The 20,502-nt window shown below is 50.1% G+C and overlaps 2 protein-coding genes across 3 annotated transcripts in view; one reads left to right on the top strand and one right to left on the bottom strand.

Annotated features, from left to right (window-relative positions):
• LAMB3 (laminin subunit beta 3) overlaps positions 1 to 4,177 on the top strand; it is a 48,618-nt gene extending 44,441 nt beyond the window's left edge. Inside the window, exons 27-29 of the mRNA XM_025043985.1 lie at positions 1 to 150; positions 927 to 1,080; positions 3,689 to 4,177. Coding sequence (XP_024899753.1) covers positions 1 to 150; positions 927 to 1,080; positions 3,689 to 3,825 — 441 coding nt within the window. The 3' untranslated portion in view covers positions 3,826 to 4,177. The remainder of the gene's footprint in view (positions 151 to 926; positions 1,081 to 3,688) is intronic.
• Positions 4,178 to 5,105: 928 nt separating this feature from the next.
• The window catches only part of CAMK1G (calcium/calmodulin dependent protein kinase IG), a 29,038-nt gene continuing 13,641 nt past the window's right edge, over positions 5,106 to 20,502 (bottom strand). For both annotated transcript variants that reach the window (XM_006907676.1, XM_006907677.1), the window contains exons 3-13: positions 18,485 to 18,613; positions 15,622 to 15,696; positions 13,344 to 13,482; positions 12,563 to 12,686; positions 11,099 to 11,174; positions 9,946 to 10,058; positions 9,070 to 9,148; positions 7,512 to 7,599; positions 6,852 to 7,276; positions 6,168 to 6,295; positions 5,106 to 5,999 (exon numbers count right to left, since the gene is read on the bottom strand). In XM_006907676.1, the coding sequence (XP_006907738.1) occupies positions 6,205 to 6,295; positions 6,852 to 7,276; positions 7,512 to 7,599; positions 9,070 to 9,148; positions 9,946 to 10,058; positions 11,099 to 11,174; positions 12,563 to 12,686; positions 13,344 to 13,482; positions 15,622 to 15,696; positions 18,485 to 18,613 (1,339 nt within the window). In that variant the 3' untranslated portion in view covers positions 5,106 to 5,999; positions 6,168 to 6,204. The remainder of the gene's footprint in view (positions 6,000 to 6,167; positions 6,296 to 6,851; positions 7,277 to 7,511; positions 7,600 to 9,069; positions 9,149 to 9,945; positions 10,059 to 11,098; positions 11,175 to 12,562; positions 12,687 to 13,343; positions 13,483 to 15,621; positions 15,697 to 18,484; positions 18,614 to 20,502) is intronic.

Genomic DNA, 20,502 nt, shown 5'->3' with positions numbered 1-20,502 from the left:
ACACTGGTGACGGGCATGACGGAGCAGCTGGGCGGCTTCCGAGCACGGATGGACGAGCTGCGCCGCCAGGCCAAGCAGCAGCGGGCACAGGCGGCCCTGGCCCAGCAGCTCGCGGAGGACGCCAGCGGGCGGGCGCTCAGCGCCCAGGAGGTGCAGAGCAGGCAGCGTCAGCCTGAGGACGCAGAGGGGGGGCGGGGGTCCTGAGCAGGAGGGGGCACTTTGTAAGCGTGCACTTGTACACTTTGTCGGACCGTGGGCTCAAAAGCACTTAGAATAATAATTATTCTAGAACAACCAGACGGGTCTTCGGGATGAACCAAAACCTGGCCGGACGTCTGAGTTCTACCTCTGGCTGCTGCAGGTGTCGCTGGTTCAGGGATGTTAGAAGCGATCCAGTCCAGGCCCTCTCCGTTTACGTCACTTTTTCCAGGCCCAAAGCTCATCTACAGAGCAGGTCTCTTAACACCTGACCTGGAGCTTGTGCCCCGTCATGGCTGCCCAGCCCAGGCAGACACTCTCGACTCAGCCTAATCCGAGAGCCCCATCGCTGTCAGAATTAGATCAGAGAGAAGACCACAGAGCCATTCTCCAGGCCTCCAGTGTACTGGGAATGTTAGCACTTGCAGTCCTGGTACGATGGCCAAGCTGCCGAGTACACTATTAAGTGACAGCTATGTGCCTGGCACCGTGCCGGAGGTGAGTGAGAAATAACAGGGCTACAGATAGAGTGAGGGAAACGCAGAGGAAGTTTAAGCTCTAATTCGTGGCCTAGCGGCTTTTATAGGCAAAACCAACCCATTTGGGGATATTAGGAGGCATCTTATCCCTCGGCATCGACTTGGGTGATATCGAGTGCTCTTTAGGGCTTTGGATGATGATGATGATGATAATGATGATGACTGAGACTGTTCTACCTTTTTTTTTAGGGTTTTGAGAGAATAAAGCAAAAATATGCTGAGCTGAAGGACCGGTTGGGTCAGAGCCCCATGCTGGGGGAGCAGGGCACCCGCATCCTGAGTGTCAAGACAGAGGCAGAGGAACTGTTTGGGGAGACCATGGAGATGATGGACAGGATGAAGGGTGAGGGGATGGTCCGGGAGCCTGACTGGGAGGCATCCCTGAAGCCTGGCCCCACCCCACGGCTTCTGAGGCCCCGTCTTTTTGGAGCTAGCAGCGTTAAGGGAGTGAGGTCATTTGGGAGTTCCTGAGCATCTAGCAAGTATGAGGCACAGTGATGGGGCTGTGGGGATGTGCAGATGTCCCCGGGACTTGGCCCGTTTTCAGGAAACTTGCCGTCCGGATGGTGCCATTTTTCCTATTGCCTACAAAATGCACAAAACTATTTAACAGCGCAAGGAGGTCTGTGCCGGGTGTCCAGGTGACAAGAGACCGGGGATTCCAAGGACAAATAATTTCAGGGAGAAGCTTCAGCGAAGGGGACGGTCAGAAAAGATAAGATTAGACGAGGGCCTGGAAGGACATGTGAGCCTGGGAGAGGCTGCGAGGTGGGGAGGGGCCCAGGACAGGGTGGGTGGGAAGGACGGGGCATGTTTTGAGGGAGGAGCAGGAGCACCGAGCAGGAGAGGAGGTCCGATGAGGACCAGAGCGGGAGGGAGGGAAGAAGCAGGGCTCGGTGTGTCCGGGTCCACGCTCCTGGCCTCCACGCCGGGATGGGAGGCGAGGCTCAGCCCTGGAGGCACGAGGGGACCATCCAAGGGCTTCGAATATGGCAGGGACATAATGGAAGGAGCTCTTTCAAAAGGGTTCCGAGGTTCCTCAGCAAGGGGAACAGGGACTTCCGGGAACCAGACTCAATCCCTGAGCTGTGATGATGGCACCCAGCACTGATGTGCCAGTAATGGACTTTCTCTGAATTTCAGAGAAAACAGACAAAATCTGTTTGGCTAGCCAGGTGGACACCATAGAGCATGTTGAGCTGGCAGTTGACAAGTTGATGGTGGGTAGATAGAGGCTGTGGCCACCGGCCCTGAAGGGCGAGGTGAGAGACGCTGAGCTAGATGCAGGAGGCTGGGGGCTGGTCAGCACCCTGCTCGACTCCATTGATGTTTTCTGTGAAGATAAGACTTTGCTTATCAGATATGTGGATGACAGGTAGTTTAAAACCGTAGACAACAGAACCAGCATTCTAAGGAAACCTCAGAAGTCTAAAAGGCCAGGCTGAACCTAATGAGATGAAATTAAATAAGGAGAGAAATTATCTTCCGCTCTGGCCTCATTTGGGCCTAAACCAGAAGTGCAGCTCATGTGAGGCCTGGCTTCTCAGTGGCTAACGTAGCTGAAAACACTGTGTAACTGGTAAGCGAAAAGCAAATATGAGTTGTTATTGCCCTAAAAAAGACTCAGAAGTTTGAAGTAACTGTAAGCTTGATATAAGTCAGCAGTGTCTTGTTACTGCCAAAGAAGCGAATAAATACAAAGCAGCCAAAACAAAGAGAGTAATGGCTCAGGGACGATATTAAAAATATTTAGTAACTGGTGTGTTGTGCACCCACCAACCTGAAAAAACTCAGATTGTAACATTGGAACAGCTACTTACCTGCTTCCAGGACTTCAGCTTTAACTATGGGATCATGGGGACAATCATGCATAGGGGACAGAATAGCAGCTGTTAAAATTACAATATTTTATCAACCCGTAGGTCTGTATGGGTGCCTGGCTAAATGTCAGGCCAGTAGCGACCCCATCGCACTGTGGGTAGGATCTCATCCGGGGGGTGGTGCTCAGTCAGTGGTGGCTGCTACATCTTTGCAGAGGATACCGACAAACTCAGCATCGGTGGGGAGAGTGGCCAGGGTTGGGAGGTCGGGAAGGGCTCTATGATGACTTTGGCTAAGGAATGGATGAAGGAATTAGGGAGGTTAAATCTGGAGAAAATGAGGCCTTAGACATATGAGGGACTGTGGGGTGGGAGACAGAGCAGATATATTCCCATATGCCCAGGAGACAATTGAATGGAAGCAAGAAGTGGTCAGATTCTGGCTTAATGAGAAGACTTTTTAAATAACTAGAGCCGCCTAAAGTTGGCGCGCGTGAGGCAATGCGCTGCCTCCCTAATCCTGGAAAACTCCAGGCCGAGGCTGGGGCCCTGCTCTCACGAACATGGTAGATGGGTCTCCTGCCTAGACCGACAGGAGGGACAGGCTGGACTGGACCACTCTGGAGTCCTTTGAGTCCTCCATGCACAGTCCGGGAGGGTATGCAGACTGGACTGGAGCGGGAGGGCTAGATTTATTTGAAGCGGCCTTTTGGGGAGGCAGAGTGGGAAGGAACACTGGTCACCTAGCCGGCTCTTCGTCGTGGGGCCCACTTGAGGGTTGCTAGCATGGCAGCTGTCTGGGTCCGATGGTGGCGTGTTGCTCGTCTTGGTGCCAGTGGCCTCCCTCCTCAGTGTGGGACAACTGAGGGATCCTAGAGCAGAGGAGAAGGGTAGAGACCACGGGAAAATTGGGGTGAGAGCCCTTGCCATATTTGTTTCTTTAGTAGTGGGATGGGGCTGGCGGGGCTTGAAGCTGGGGAGGGCTGCCCTTGAGAAGGCTACCCTAAAGATGATTCTTCCTGCAGGCGCTGCCGCCAGGTGGGTGGGAGGAGGAGGAGGGGTTAGGAGTCTTTGGGGGGGGGTCTCACCAGCCCCACCTCCTCTAACCCCTGCTGTTCCCTCCGCCCTCAGACATGGAGTCAGAGCTGATTCAGGGAAGCCAGGCCATCGTGCTTCGCTCAGCAGACCTGACGGGGCTGGAGAAGCGCGTGGAGCAGATCCGCAACCACATCAACGAGCGTGTGCTCTACTATGCCACCTGCAAGTGATGCTCCAGCCGCCAGCCTCCGGGTCTGTGCGTCTGCCTTCTCTGGGGGGCAGACTGGGCCGGAATGCTTCCCAGCTCCTTTCACGTAGCCAGAAGCACCACCTGGACCACCCCTGGTATGCAGCTGTTAAGATTACTCTGGGCTGCAGCTGAGCCTGAGCTGATGAGACAGAGATGGTGGAGGTGGGCCGCGTCACTGTGCCCAGGAGCTTTCAAGTGGAGGGAGCTTGGCTGGGCGGTGTCCTCGCCCTTCGTTCTCCATTGAGGCTGATTCCTGGACCAACACAAAAATTTACCCCACAATGATATATGACTGAAAAGCTCAATAAAAATCTTTGGAAAGGAGCCTGGGATTTCAAAGAGGGAAAATTGTTTGTCTTCCGTTAAGTAAACCTTTATCACTTGTTGCTGTCTCCCATTTGGGCTCTGGGTGCTCCTGTGCTCAAACCCAAGGCCCGACGGTGTTTGAGGCATAGGCTGCTCCCGCTGCTCAGTCCAGCTTGCTCATCACGCAGACGTAGGGAGACTGGGCCACTTTGCCTTGGGACCTGATGAGAGAGCAGAGGAGCCCTTTTCGCCTTTGAACAATGATCTAGTTGAACATTTACAGATCAGGAAATAGAAATGCAGAGAAGGGAAGGAAGGTGTCCACATTCGCACAGTTCCTGGAGATAATACAACTGAGACCCCAATCTGTGTGTCTTGGAATCTCAGAGAAGTTGTAATGGATGTGTATTTGCATCTGTGTGTATGGAAATGGCATGAGCATTTGTGCACTGTTGCAGCCCAGGCATTGTGCTAGGCACTTATCTACGTGAACATCTTGATTGTTATTAATCATCTCAGTTATCTGTTGGGCGCTGTGCTGGACACATCGTCTGTACTATCTCACAGTGGGTGATGCTGTTCTCATCTGACAAGTGAGGAAACTGAGGCACAAAGGGCTGCATAACTCCCCCAAGGTCACAGATGTGGCAGGACAGGGCCGGGCCTCAACTTTATGCTTTCCTGATGCAGTCATTAGGAGAATAGACACTGGTGTCAGGCCTCCTGGGCTCCAACAGCGCCTACCCCAAGGGGTTGTGCGAGGAATAAATGGGTCAGCGCATGTAACTAATGTCGCCAGGTGCCTGGCGCACTGAGTGCTCCCGGTGCACACAGGCCACCACCATTGCTAGGTGCTCCCTGGCCTCAAGCTCCCCATGCACGTTCGACTCCACACAGGCTCACAAGTCCCCTAGCTGCTTCTGACTTTGAGAAGAACCACACGAAGCCTCATACAGAAAAATATGTCCATTTTATTGAGCACAACACTGAGCATGAAGCTGGAGGGGGGCTGGGCGGCAAGAAAACTGGGGAGGGACAAGGACGATGTGCCTGACTCTCAGGGAGAGAAAAGGGAGCAGAGTCTGGGTTAGAATTACTGGCTGAAATTAAAAGCGCCAGCTTCTCATTTTTACTTATTTGGGTGTGTGTGGGGAGGGCATCTGGCCAGGACACTAACTCCTTATAGTACCCAGTCATGGATTTCTTCCTTTTTCGTCTCAGAGGGCGTGGCACTGCTCTTGGACTGGGGCAGGGAGGGAGGCGGCTGAGAAGTTGGCTAGGGTGGGCTGGTGTGGCCTCGGCCCAGCTGGGAGCTGATCCTGGAGTTAAGGATTCAAATTCTGAGAGCTCGTAGGCAGACCACAGAGCTGCCTGTCATTCATGCAGATGGGCAGGGGACTGCGTTAATGAGCCCACTGGAGGCCTGAGGGGCAGGAGCACGTGTGTGTCGATTGGAGAGTCTGGGTAGAGGCTCCTTATGGCTTTGCTTTGAAGGTGACACAGCCTGGCCAGCCTGTTAAGCTTTTCACGACAGATGACACAGACCCAGGCAAGAGCTACCTATGCACACGGCACAGAGCCACAGCACACAGGGCGTGGGGCACAGAGCAGGCAGGTCAGGGAGACCTGGAAGCCAGCAGATGTCGCTCCTCCTGCCCACAGCTGCAGTGAAGCCTCCATGCCTGGAGGGTCACGCCTGGGCCTTTGGTGGCGGTCTGCCCAGGCGGTAGCAGTCGGCTGCTTCTGGCCAGAAACAGCTCCTGCCAGGCCCTGCCCCACTTGCTCTCCTTCCTCCTGCAGCAGGGTGGACCTGGGTTTGGAAGGGCAGAGGAGAGTTGACCATCTCTTCTGCAGAGGAAAGGGGTTCAGTGTGGGGGTGGGGCTGCCTCCTTTGGCACCCAGAGGCCCCATCATTCAGACTGTGGGATGGGGCTTTCCTACTGGGACAGAAGCCCCTTCCCACTCCTCCCCTCCCCCCAAAAGCTTCTGTCCTGGCCCTCCTGCCTCTAGTCTTACCTGAAAATGTCAGTGACACAGGCACAGACCCCAGAGATCACATAATGAGACAGACTCCAGTCTGCCCTGCCCGGCAGTGGGAGCTGCCACTGGCTCTGACGGGTACCATGACCTCAGATTTGAAGTTCCTGGGAAGGAAACAATGCATCAGGGCTACGATGTATTTGAGGAAGGAAGACGAGCTGAGATAGTTCTCTGTGCCTGTGGCATCCACGCAGCTGTCCCTTTATGAGGTTCAGACAAGTGCTTGCAGAAAAGACGAACAAGACAACCAACTCCCCCTTCCTCCCCGCAAAACACAGAGGCCCCAGAAACTCAAAGGATCTAGTGCTCACCATTCCCACATACCCAGTGTTCTGCAGATATTTATGAGCCCCAATGCTTTATTAAACTTTTTACAGTATCTCTGTGAGGCAGTCTGAGCAGGTAAACATAATGCAGTTAACCCATTTTACAGGTGAGCAAACTAGAAACAGACACTGATTTGTCAGTGGCCACACAGCTAGTGGGTGGTAAGGACGGGACTGGAAGCATCCCTCTCGACCCCCGACCAGAGCCCTTCTCAGTCTACAGAGCTGCCTCACATGGGAGTGACCCTTTGGTCAATTTCTTTCAGCTGTTGCCTAAGTTCTTTCAGACCCAGGCTGAGCAGGGCTAGGCCTGCCTCAGGGGGAAAATACGTACTGTTTTTTGTTGGCCTTTTTGAGGAGCGTGGGCTCGGAGCAGTAGGAGGACTTCCCTTTGCTCCCGACGCTCAGGCAGCTGGAGCAGCAGCCACAAGGCCCGACGGCCAGGGGCCCGTGCTGCATGGGCACCAGGCTGCTGCTGATGCGGAGGGAGCCGTTGACCAGGCAGTTGAGGGACCGGCCGCTGGGGGCAGCGGGCCGGGGGCTGTGTGGGCAGGGCAGCCGTGCCAGGGCAGGGAGCGCCACGCTCTTGTCCAGGGCGGGCACCTCGGTGACGGTGATCTCAGGGGAGCTGGGTCTTGAAGCATCTGAGGCTTGCGTGACAGGTGGCCTGTTCTCCATCTCCGGGCGGACACCCGGACTGTGCAGGTTCATGTGCAGCTTCCTCATGTGGTGCACCACAGCTGCTGCGTTGAAGGCTTGCTAAGGAGACACAAGAGCAGCCTCTGGCCATCTCCATTCTCGAAGGGTCCCAGGGCCCAAGCTTTCCCTCTGCCTGTGGCCTCCTGACACTGCTGTGCCCCCTTCTCATTTCAGAGAGGGCCCAGAGAGGGCCAGTGTCCGCTGGGAAGCCCCAGGGAAAGCGCCCGCCCCAGCCCCTGCCCCAGCCCAGCCTCCAGGGGTCCAGAACAGCCTGTCACCTTCCAGGACAACTTACTCTCCACTTGCTCTTGGCAAAGTTCTTCTGGATCTGGAGGCTGACCGACGGGTAGATGTCCCGGCGGAGGGCTGTGTTTCCAGCGATCCTGTGCGTGCAGAGGGGACACTGGGCTTGTGGGAGGCTGTGGGGATGCAGCCTGGGGCAGGGAACTGTGTACTCAGGTCCGGGTTAAGCTAAGAGAGCGCCAAGGAGAAGGGCGGCCCGCAGTAGCAAAGGCTGGGGCCATGGCCCTTCTGTCCCCCGGGATGGTCATAGGGGACCTATGCTTTAGCAAAACCAAATACTTGCTTTAGAGCAGATCAGCAAACTATGGCCTTTGGGCCAAATCTACCCATCTCCAGTTTTTATAAATAGGTCTTATTAAGACACAGACATGCCCGTCCGCTCAGGTGTGGGCTGTGGCTGCTTCTGCACTAGGAAGGCAGATTGACTAGTTGCCACAGGGACGATATGGCCAGGAAAGCCAAAAATATTTACAAACTGGCTCTTTATAGAAAAAGTTTACCAATCCTGTATCAGAGGGCCCTCGAGTTGTCACCATCCTTCAGCTCAGTACTCTGCTCGGAACCTACTTCCTCAGGAAGGCCACCCAGTACAGGCTGCCCTTTACCTGTCCCCCCAGCCCCTTGTTCACCTGTCTCTAAGTGTTCCTCAGACACCTGACATGTGCACAGCACTTAGGGACCCAGAGAAGTAACAGATGTGGCTTTGATCCCTGGGGGCTGGCAGGGTCAGTGTGAGCCTTGTTTCATGCTGTGACCTAGAGTGAGTAGGTAGGGGGACCGCGTGGACTGCAGGCGCCCGGCTCTGGGGAAAGACAGAGACTACTCTGGACCTTGCAGGATGCTGCATACAAGGCAAGAGGAGGACATTCGAGGTGTTGTAAATGGTGGGACCCAAGGTGTAGTTTGGAAAGAGGTTGGCGTGTGGGGTGGGGGAGGGTCGAGAGGGAAGTCGGGGTCGTAGGCCTTTCTGGAACAGAGAAGGTGTGTTGAGAGTTCTTCTCTGAAATGAAGTTGGAGGTAAAAGGTCAGGGCGGGTCAGGACAAATCTGGGAAGATATAGGATTCGGCGCTTGCCGTGATAGGAAACAGGAAGCTACTGTAAAGTCTTGAGCAGGGCTGTCGTATGGAAGAGAAAAGTGTTTCAAGGTGTTATTTACCTACTTTACAAATTGTGATTGTTCTCGAATTGCCTCACTAGGAACAGGTTTTGACCCCAGAGTCGAGTAAAATGATGCTGTTAGGGACCCGGCAGGGCTGCTCACGCCCAGAGCCTCTGGAGTAACTAGTACTGAGTATTGCACTCTAGTGCGATGACTGTGCCTGGCTGCTTTTGCCTCCTGCACTGGACTAGGTGACCCAGCTTCCACCCCTGGGTCAGAACTCGTTCGCACCCCCAGCTAGACCTGATGAACACATCTCTGCCCCTCGGATTCCCCGACGGTAAACAGCTCAGGGCAAGCGACTCCAGAAAAACACATCATGTGAACAGGTCAATGTCATATTTGGGGGGCCATAGGCTGGGGCTAGCACCCGCCCCATTTCTCACTCACCAGGGGTGCCTCAAGGCCTTCTCACAGGTGTACCGCTCATTCGGGTCCTTCTCCAGCAAGTGGCAAATAAAATCCTTGGCTAAGAGGAGCAATCAAAGACACAGCAGCTAAGGACCAGATTTCATGACTGATGGAAATTCACTTCCGGGCTGGTGGGTGGCAGTGAATGCATCTTTTAGCTAATCTTCCAAAGAGGCAATTTTAAGAGTCTTAAAAAGAGAGAGAGAAAAAAAATCCAACCGCCTAACAACAACCCACCATAAACCACCGAAGAGAGGCCCTCCGTGGCCTCGCCCACGTAGTGCGGCAGCTGCATCTCTCCTCACGAGGCACCAGCGTGTCTGCACGCCACACGGGTGTGCACGTGCATTTCAGGGCCAGCACCAGCACATGGGCACGCGTGTGAGTGCTGGCTTTTTCCAGCCCCGATCTCCCCTTAACGGACCTAACAATGTGCAATGATCTCCCCTTAACGGACCCAACAATGTGCCCTGTCACACACACAGACATGGCATGCTCTCAGGCTCGGTGTATAAAAGTCAAAACTTGTCCTTGGTTTCACCACTTCTGCCTGAATATCCCCCCGCCCCGCTTGGCTCTGCCCTCCTGGCCCTTCATCTGAACTATCTCCCCTGCTTTTACCAGGCAGACTATGGTTCTGCCTCCAGGAAAACAAAAACATGAACCTGAGACGCAAATAATTTATTTGGCTTTTAAACCAGATGAAGATTTCTCCACTCTTGGTGGCAGCCTGTTTTCTCTAAGAGTCCCCAGGGACTTTCAAGAGCCAGGACCGCCATCCTTTGTTAAGCTCTTTTCTCTTGACAGCCTCTGCCTTGAGCCCATTATCTTGTCCTTCACACCCACTGGCCTTACCTGACTCAGAAATGTCATCCCAGAAAGGAGACTCAAACTCATAGTAGCCATCCTTGATCTTCTCAAAAAGCTTAGACTCAGTTTCTTCGTAGAAAGGCGGATACCCACACAACCTGCGGTGGAACGGGAAGGGACATAATTCTGAACAACCCCTTCCTCCCTGGACCAGTCTCTCCCCTCTGCCCAGCTGCCCACTGAATACACAGGCAGGCAACAAGGGTCCCCCCCGCCAGCAGTGTGATCAGGACATGGCTCTGCCCCTGATTCAGAAGTGACGCAGGTCTCATCAAGTGTTTATGCAGGGGTCAAAGCTTGGAACGACGGCCCTGGAAGCCTCTTTGTACATAATTCCCCCAAACCCTCACCACACACCCCTGCACTTCTCCTGACTCTTAGATGATGTGTCAACTATGTTTAAGAAGGATGGTAGAACGTCCACTTGAGTGTAAATTTCATGAGGGATTTTTTTAGGCTATTTTGTTCTTTATTCTTTAGTAACAGTCAATGAGTGTTCGTTGAGTAAATGAATGAATGAGTAGTTATTCAACATAAGCTTAGGAAATAGAAAATCGAATCTACACTAAGTGGTAAGTGACTAATGGCAGGTTATTTTCTTCAGAGTGAAGTTTACTCTGGGTGAGGAGGGATGGTGGCGAGTTGGTGATGAGCAGGTTTGGACAGCAGGGCAAGTTTGGAATGTGTGGAGAGGCGTAATGACCAGGTTCATCTGGGTCGTCACTTTGCCTTAGGCTGATGGCACCAGGAGAGAATCTGAGCTGTGACCATGGTGCCTGCTTGGCTTCTGAGCTTTGCTTGGCCTCTCCCCTTTCTGCTGCTCATTTCGCAGAGCGGGGCTCGGTATATTAGTATACAGTGAGTGAGGGTGGGTGCCGGAGGAGGGAGCACCATGCGGCTGACCAGTGGGTCACACTGAGCCCTTTTTTATAACCTGGTAGAGATCAGGAAAGGAAGCTTTGGAGCTGTGTGCACAAGTAAGTGTGTGTGTGTGTGTGTGTGTGTGTGTGCATGCACGTGGACATGCACATGTTTTGGAGGTGGATGGTGCCTGAGGAGCTGAGACGGGAGGGGAAGAGAAGGGGTGAGCAGGCTCTAAGATTTCCCAGGAACTGAGCCAACACCAGCTTCTACTCACAGTATGTAAGTGATGACGCCAATGGACCAGCAATCCACAGCCTTGCTGTAGGGTTTCTGGGCTAACACTTCCGGAGCTGAAGCAAACCAAAGGCAGAGTCAGGGCTGGGGCAAGAGGAGAGGGCTGTAGGCTGTGGGCCGAAGGTCAGGAAGATGCTTAGAGAAGAGGACCTAGGGCAGCCCAGGCTGGTGTTGTTTCTAGAAGTCCGAAAATGCCCTTAGGGCAGGGACTGTGCTGCTCCCATCAGACTAAATCTTCTTCCATTAGATTAGAAGGTCCTCACGACAAAGGGCTATGACCTCCTATCAGATTGGACATCTCCAGGGCTGCATCTCCCCCATCAGGCTGAGTACTCTCCGAAGGCAGGCCCTGCATCTCCCAGCTCAGATGGGGGATCCTGAGGACAGGGGCTGTGTTTTGGGGGCAATCTCCAAGTTAGGGGCTGTCTCTCTCCCACTAAACCAGGCTATCCCTGAAGGTAGAGACCGAGTCTCCCATGTTAAGTGGGGAACTCCCAGAGGGCAGGAGGTATCTGTCCCATCAGTTTCTGGCACCTTCTGAGGTTGGGGCTTAGTCTGAGGATCAGATCATGAGCCTGACTGGGGGATGAGCCATGTCTTCCTCTGAATGGAAGCTCTGGGGCAGTAGAGAACTGCCTTCTGCATTTATTCCAGGCACCAGGGCTTTGTTCCCAGTGAGACTCAATATTTGATGGTAAGCGACTGACCTCTCTTTTGGGGAGAGAGCAGATTCCCTCTACTGAGTCAGGGTTCTACTTCCCACTTCCCACTCTCAAGCCGGTGACGACTGGCTAAGAAGGAAGTGGCGGGGGTGGATGCTCCGAGGTTCGGCTTTCTCCCCCATGGATCTCGGGGATGCTCTCACCTGGCGTCTGGTCTGCTCTTACTTGTTTGGGGGCCTTGGAAGCCTCCTTCGTAGGCAGGAGGCTCCAGCTCTGCCAGTTTCCTAGGGTATTTCCTTGGGTGTATATTTGGGAGCCCATGTCTGGGTTCCTCAGATTCAAACTTAACACTATGCCTCCGGGATACCAACATTGCGGGGCTGCAATCTCCTCTAGAGTGGGAGAAAGGAAAAGGGAGCTAGTGGTCAATTCCTCAGGAATCCAGTGGTCTCTGGATTCCTGGGTTTGCGGTCTTGTCTCTCCCCCTGGTCTAGCTGGAAAGACAAAGGTGGGAAGACTGTCTACAAAAGTGAGAACCAAAGTACAGGCCGGGGCTGTGGAAAGGCCTCAGGGATAGGCTGTCTTTAAGACGTCGGATATGGGAGCATCAGAGGTGGTTCTGGACATCAGTGGATTGGCTGCCCTGAACCTCATAAGTGAATGTTCTACCTGAATCACTTCCGAAACTGAACCCTGTCTCTTCATAACCAGCCCTCTATGTGAATCATCCATGTGGCTGAATGTAGCCAACTGGTCAACATCCTTCCTTCTCTCACACTCACCTACGTAGCCTGGGGTCCCACAGGCAGTAGACATGACACCACTCTGTTCCATCTTGGACAGACCAAAGTCTGTGATCATGATCTTAGAATTCTCTTCAGGAGTGAGGTACAGCAGGTTTTCAGGCTGTGGGAGAAGAGAAATATCATGTAGTGTCGGATACAATCATCTGAAACACACATCTCTTTCCTTCCCCCTAACATGTCATTTCTTAGAACACCACCCCAGGCTCCTGATTTCAAGGCCAGGCTCATTTCTGCGCCCCCATTTTTCCCTTGTGCCTCCTACCTGCACCCTCAATCTCTGCACCCCAGCATTGTGTTATTCTTATAGCCTTGACTTTGCTTAGCTTTATAGCCTCTGATGTGCTAATCTCTCCTTTCCTTATCCGCAACTACCCTAAAACTGTGTTTTGAGGGAAGCAACCCTTGGTTAACTGTCTCTGATCTTTTTAAAGTCTGCTACATGCCTGGTGCAATGTTGACCCTCACTAAGTATTTGTTAAATTTGAGTTTCTTTTTGGCTGGGTTCAACACACATGTGGATTATCTTGGTATCCAAATCGGGCAAGGCCTGGCAAAAAGTTCAGGAAAAGGCTGAGGTGCAAATTAACAATGTCTATCCGGTCCTCCAAGGTTGTTCGTCTAATGGCAGAAAGGGCCTCAGGAGTGAGCTCGTCCAACCCTCTCATCTCACACAGCTCAGCATGCCCGTGACACACGCAGTTTCCTCAAGGGTCATTTCTCTGTCTCCCGCCTCCCCTGAAGGCTCCTGCCTTGGCACCTTTAAATCTCTGTGGACGATGCCATTCTCGTGGAGGTATTTCACGGCCGACAAGACCTGCTGGATCACCAGGCTGGCATCCTTCTCAGTGTAGACACCCCTCTCCAGAATCCGGTCAAAGAGCTCCCCGCCGGAGACGCTGTGGGCACAGGGGCAAGCGTGGGGATTCAGCTCTTCTATCGGGTCAAAAGAATGTGAATGTGTTTTCTCTGCAGCCATGGGGACACAGCTGTGCTGGAATAGACCCGCACCCCTGGACTGTGTGGGGAAGACTCGTCCCTCTGGTCCCTTGGTACCTCCTAGGGCGCCCGCAATGACATCCTATCACTAGGGTGTCATTTCTTTGGACCACAACCATTGACCTTTCCCTGGAAACTTCCTTTAAAATACAACATTCCCCTGGTGAGTGTTTAAACAGAGCTCGTTTTCTTTTCTCTGATGACACACGTAGGGAGAAGTGAAACGCAAATCAGGCAAAGTAGGGAAGAGAAACTGTGCAAATGAGACTAACTGTGCTTATGTCAGGAATTCTTTCCTCGTTCTGGAAAATTGGGCTACCTAAAGCTGGAATTATGGGGGAGGGTTACAGTGGTATTTTGAGGCTCACATGCTATGTTATCTTAGGAATCAGAGGAGTTTAAGGTCAAGTCTGATCCCCATCTCTTGAATAACATGAATTTTCTAGTCAGTATTGGAACATATCAGTGCCAGAAAGCTCACTGCCTCCTAAGAGAGACTGTTTTATCTTTTGTCACCTTAATATTTCTGTCTATTATGACAAAACCTGACTCCCTGCAGTTTCTACCAGCAGACACCAATTCCACCATTGGGCCCTTTAGGGCCCCACAGAACAAAAATAACATCTTTTCATATGAATCTTTTCAAGTATGTGCAGACAGTGAAATGCTCTCCTGAGGCCTTTGGGATAAACATCCCAAACTACTTCAACCATGAGCCAGGGTTTCTAATTCCCTTCTCACTGTTCTGTGACATTGGATGTGGATGTACACATGTGACAGGACCATGTAGTAGTAATAAGGGAGTAGGATTTCTCCAAGCAAAATGCATACACCCTACTCCTTCTGTTTCTGTTTTGAAGCTTTGGTCTCTGCTATAGGAGCTGGAGGCCCATGAGGAAGATACTCTTTCTATACAAGTACAAATTCCTGAGTCGGAGCATCCTGCTTGGGGAGGCTTGGTGGCTCTTCAGTGACTTCTGAATCTACCCACCTTCCTGCCTCTCCTGAACCCTCTGAATGGCTGTGTGCTAATCCTGTTGAACTGGCTCCATTAAAGTGCCACATGGCCCTTCTTTTGTTATTGTTGCTTCTGGGGCCCCCTCAACCTTACTCCCCTGACAGCTTGCTACTGCGAATCACTGGGCCTCAGGTAAGCCCAGGAGTTAATAGGTCGCTAAGGCCTGAATTAACTCATTAAAGTTTCTGAGGAATCAGCCTGTCGGTCGAAAACATCATGTCCAGCTATGCTGAGATTGCAGTGATGTGTGTGCGTGTGTGTGTGTGTGTGTGTGTGTGTGTGTGTGTGTGTGTGTGTACTTCATAGACAGAACTTTCTCTGAGCCCAAGGTTGATCCCTCAGGAAGACCGACCAACCCCACAGCAGCATTCTCAGGCAGAACTCTTATTTAAATATAACAGAGATGCAGAGACCTTTCTAATGAGACACCATTTCTGTCCTACTCATGGACAGTCACACACAGTCACAGCCTGTTTTTAACTTTGGATGGCTCTCTTTTGAGAAAGTCTTTCTTTATATTGAATTGAAATCTATCTACCCGTGGCTTCTACTCCCATAGTAATTTTACCCTGGAGTGATGTTAAAACATGTAATATCCGGTTTGATGGACATGACTGGTCAAAATGGACTTAAGCCCTGATTCCCGAGAAGGAGGCCCCCTGCTATGCCAGGCATTACACCTTCAGTTGTAGGAGGTCCAGAAAGTTCGAGGGGAGGGGCTGGGGCAGCAGGGGAGGATGGACGGGTTGGGGTAACGGCTGGTATTTTAATGGCTGGTAAGGCCGCACTGATACACATCAACTTAATAATCAATCCTAGTTTTACCCCTTGGTCCACACAGAACATGTCCATGCCCGGAGGCATACTGATCTTAAAAGAACTCTTGGCATTTCAAACCCTCTTGAAATAATGCTTGATTCTGTCTTTGAATCATCATCCTTCCCTCGCCACCGTCCAGCCTCGTCTAGGTTTCCCAGGCCCCCCGAGATGTCTGTGGAGGAGGCGGGTCACTTTCACTTACAGCTGCATGACCAGGTAGTAGTGAGTGGTGCTCTCATAGATGTCCTCCAGGGTCACGATGTTTTCATGCTTGATCCTGGGGAAAGTGAGGGTCATCACGAAAGGTATGGGGTTTAGGTTATCCAGACAAACAATGCAGACCCAGCCCAACTGGACTCTGATTCCCGTTAGAGATGCCAACGTGTAGGAAGATAGGTTCCTTGTGAAGCCTTCCTAGTAAGTAGGGATCACAAAGAAATCTCAGAGAAAAGATCACCTGGTTGGCCTTCAATTCACATTTTTGAATGAATAATTGATCATCCTGCCTTCAAGGAACAAACGTTTCATTGTTACTCCAGGGATCTCTTTCAACTTTACTGAAAGAAAAAGTTAAAAGAACTGAAGAAAGCTAAGGGAGCATCTACCACTAGGTTATTCTGCAAAATGAATATCCAGCTCTCCCTCAGAAACACGGCGTGAAGAAAGGGTACTACGACAGGAGGGATTTAGGTGAGCGAGGCCTCCTCGTGGGTAACCATGGAGGAAGCGTTGCGGAATTATTGTTCCAGGATGTTGTGAGAAGGCAGATGCTCATTTTTGAGGTCAGTTCTGTGGGATGCCTTAGATCAGTGATTCTCAATCAGGGGCTCTTTTGTCCCTATAGGGACATTTGGCAATATCTAGAGACATTTTTGATCATCAGGACTAGGGAGGGGAGGGATGCCACCGGCATTTAGTGCGTAGAGGCAGGTGCAAAACATCCTACAATGCACGGGATAGTTCCCAGCAAAGCAGGGAACTGTCTGATCTAAAATGTCGATAGTGCTGAGAAACCCTGCCCTAGAAGACCTCTGTCTGTGGTTACTCAGAGGCTGAGGCGAGCAGAGCAATCGTGTTAGCCGAGGGGCTTGGCCTTCCAGTCAGCAATTCTGTGCACGACTGTCCAGGAAGAAAATTTCTAGGAAGTTTTACTCGTGGGTGTGCAGCGCAAGAGTTAAGAACTTGGACTCTTAGTCAGTCGGGTCTGAGTTCAGATCCAGCTCAGACATTTATGAATTAGGTAACTTTGGCTAGCTTACTCAATCAAATCTTCTAAGCTCACTTTCCCTGTCTCTAAAGTACATCTCTCTCAGTATTAAAAAAGAAATGCATGTAAAATGCTTAGTACCAGTGCCTGGGGAATACTAAACACATAACCCGATGCTTAGTATCAGTGCCTGGGGAATACTAAACACATAATTAATAGTATATATCATCTTTAAGATATTTCTAAAAATATAGATATCTTGCAGTGGTTAGCTGATGGATTCAACTATACTTATAAGCTGACAATGCTAATATTAATTCATTGATGATTCACGCTGTACAACTATTTATTGAGCTGATTATTTATCTATGCTGTTAGAGGCTAATTATACAGTACAGTGATAAGAAAGACCACCACAGCCGTTGCTCTCAAGGAGTCTAGAATCTCTCTGCTTTAATCTCCCTGGAGCCCAGACCCAAATCTCCAACATCCTACCAGACACCTTCATGTAGAGATAGATGGATACTTATATTCAATCTGTTCCAACCAATTCCTTTCTATTTCCTCCAAGCCTACACATGCTTTTTTGTTCTCTATCTCAAGCACTGATTTTATTGCCCACTTAATTGCTCAATCTCAATCATTTTTAATGCTTTTCTTTTTACACGTTTTCCAGCCAACCCCAAACCCAATTATTTCTCTCTCTATACTGTCTCCTAAACACAGACGTCTTGCCACCATATGATCCTGCCACTGTCTTTGCTTGTACCCTCATCTCTTGCTTAGATTACTGAGAAAGTCTTATAATTGGTCTCCCATTCTCTAGGCTGGCATCCTCCAATCCCCCCTTCACCATGCTTAAGAGGGATGGCTCTAAAATATAAGTCTGATCATATGACTCCTTACTTAAAATCCTTTGATGACTTTTCTTTGCCCACAGAACAAAAGCAACAGCCTTTATCATGACATCCAAGACCCTTTGGAATCAGGTCCCACTTGACCATTTTAGTTTCATCTCCTGTCTCTTGGGTACTTGCTCTAAGTTCAGGGGCTTCCAGTGCTAACATCCCTAACATCCCTTGCACTTCCATGATTCTATGCTATTCTTAGTCTGAATTACCTTTCTGCTTCTCCTGCCTCCACAAAATTCTACTCATTCATCAAGGTCTCTCTTCTTTGAAAATGTACCTAATAATCCATACTCATAAAAACACACGTGCAGGCAGAATGAATCTCCGTCTCCTCCAAACTCTGCCTTCTGCCAGTATGACTCACATCCAATGGGATTAGAGTTTGTGAGGGGCACCTCTGTCTCTACCCAGAAAATGTGAGCTCTTGAGGGTAAGGAACTGTGTCGGCTTCATCCTTCTGGTCCTGATGCCTGTTACACTTTTGGCACACCATAGGGGTCCCACGAGGGTTTGCTGTACATTGACGATTTGTTAGTGTAGCCTCCATCACGATGCTTGGGGTGCTGAACCTACATTTGCTACGGGACAAATTGAGGTTAATTTCTAAGTCTTATGCTGCCTCCTTAATTATCGATTCTTCCTGGTGTTGGCCCTCAATTGATTTTTGTTCCATTGAGCTAATTACCCTCTGATCTATGTGCACAAACCAGCTCTGCTACCAGTTGGTTCACTACTCAATTTGCTGCCAGCAAAAAAAAAAAAAAATGAGCCAAGACAGCTGTCTGGCTAAACTTAGCTGATTGATCAGACTGACCCATTAGCTCAATCAAAGGAAACAATGACATTTGGTTTGGAAATCCAGCTCCAGTCCTTCTCAAAGGTAATTTGTGAAGGAAATGTTGTGATCCCACATATGTTGTACCTGACCAATCCTGAGACCCACTCACTTTTTCAACACAGCGATCTCATTCTCCAGGCTGCTGTCCCGAAAGGCAGGTGACTTCTTGATGCACTTCAGGGCAAAGAGCTTCCCTGTTACCCTTTGCTTCACCAGGAAAACTTCCGAAAAAGCTCCTCTGAGTAGAAGATACCAAGAAATAAAAATTAGTACTAGGGGGCTGGAGAAGCAAAACCAAAGGGTCAGTGAAGGAAGATGTGGCCGGCGATTAGTTTCCATTGTTATTGTGGGCACCGATGAGCTGTGTTGATGGCAGAACCTATGTGACATTCCACTGTGTTCTTTCTTTCATCCATCATGTGGGAAAGAAAAGATTCTGCTACAGACTCGGTGACTTTGGGGCAGTGAGGTGGCTGCCATTTCCTGAACCTATAATTTGGGAAGGACTCCCAGACACTCTGCTTTTCTATGGAGAGATTTCTCCACTTGGCAGATGGTGATCATCACCATGAGCTAATTATTAGAGAAAAGGGGCTGAATAGTCTCTCATTCAGTAGGATCTGCAAGGACCACAGACAGAGCCCAGCAGCTCTGGGCAAGCTTCTGAAGACAGAGAGGATGGAACCCAATAGCAACATGGGGTAGGATCCAAAATTACAGGCTTGCCCATGTTAGAACCTCAGGTTTTTGGGTGACAAATCACTTAGCTTCTACATACCCAGTTTCTTCATCTGAAAGGTGGGAATATCAATAGTGTCTGAGTCATATGGTTGTTTAAATGAGTTAATACATGTAAAGGGCTTAAAACTGTTCCTGACATCTATTAAACTAGGTATGTTAGATACCATCATTGTTATAATTACTATTATTATTTGGATGCCACTAGGGATGACACCTGGTGGTAACAAGAGGCGATAAAGTTTCAGGGAGGAAACAGCTGAGCCACATTCTCCCCTGCCACATGGACAATCTAGAATGAAGGCCCGATAGCAGTCAAACTGGTGAAAGAGCTTTGAGATTCTGCAATTGAAAATATGTGATGTTTCCTATGAGTTTCCCGCACTTGGATCTGAGTTAGTCAGAGTCTTCGGAGCTTGTCTAGTCATTCATTCATTCACTCATTCCTTCAATCAAGATTTATTGAGCACCTACTGAATCTTAGACGCTGGAAATAAAAAAGTAAGTGTTTCTGAGCTTAAGGATCCTGTAGACTAGTAGAGAACACAGACAAATAAGCAATTAAAATTTGATTTGAAAAATGTTATCGGGCAGCGATTGCTTGTTGAGCTGGCAGAACCTCTGTGGTAGGCACTGGGATTAGTGTCGTTCTAGCTTAGAATCTAGTATGAGAGAGAGACACATACAGACAAGCAGGAAATATTATGAAACCACAGAAAATGGAGATGTAACACATGGCCTCTGCTATGGTTGGGCAGGTTTTTTTTTTTTTAAGGTTTAGTAAGGTTTAGTTTCCCTCAGTTTATTTTCCGTATTATTTTTTTTAAAAAATCACAAGTTTAATACCAATGCTTTAAAATATTGCATACCAAAGCCAACTCTCACTTATGCTGCAAGTTGGTCTATGTTCTCTTTACTTCTGTTTGCCAGATGATCTTCAATAATTTCTACGAAGAGATTCCTCTTCGATAGATTATATGCAAGAGTTAAAAGCTGGCCAGCAACTTTATGAAAATAGCGTGAACTGTAACAGAAGAGGTCCATTCGCAACTCAAGCCCCATGCATAATCGCATTCATCATTAGCAAACTGTACAAAAGTTAGCACTGCACAATTCCAACAGATGCCGTTCACCTTGCAGCCACCGTATATCTTCATATGCTAATTATTACAACAGTCTTCCCCCAGCAGACAATGGTCTGGAGAAAAGGGCGCTTTTTCCTGATGTGTACAAAGTGACCACTTGGGATAGATAAGGAAGATGTAATTGATGGCTGTCTGATTTAAGAAGATCCTGTGCTCAGTTTAAAAGATGAATGAGAGTTAGCCCAGTGTGGGGGAAAAAGATTTGAAAGTGATGTTTCAGGTGGGGTGGGGAAGAAGTGTGAGA

This window comes from Pteropus alecto, unplaced genomic scaffold, assembly GCF_000325575.1.
Source record: "Pteropus alecto unplaced genomic scaffold, ASM32557v1 scaffold101, whole genome shotgun sequence".
Lineage (NCBI taxonomy): Eukaryota > Metazoa > Chordata > Mammalia > Chiroptera > Pteropodidae > Pteropus > Pteropus alecto.
Note: the sequence above shows the minus strand (reverse complement) of the source record. Positions and strands in the feature narration are given on the sequence as shown.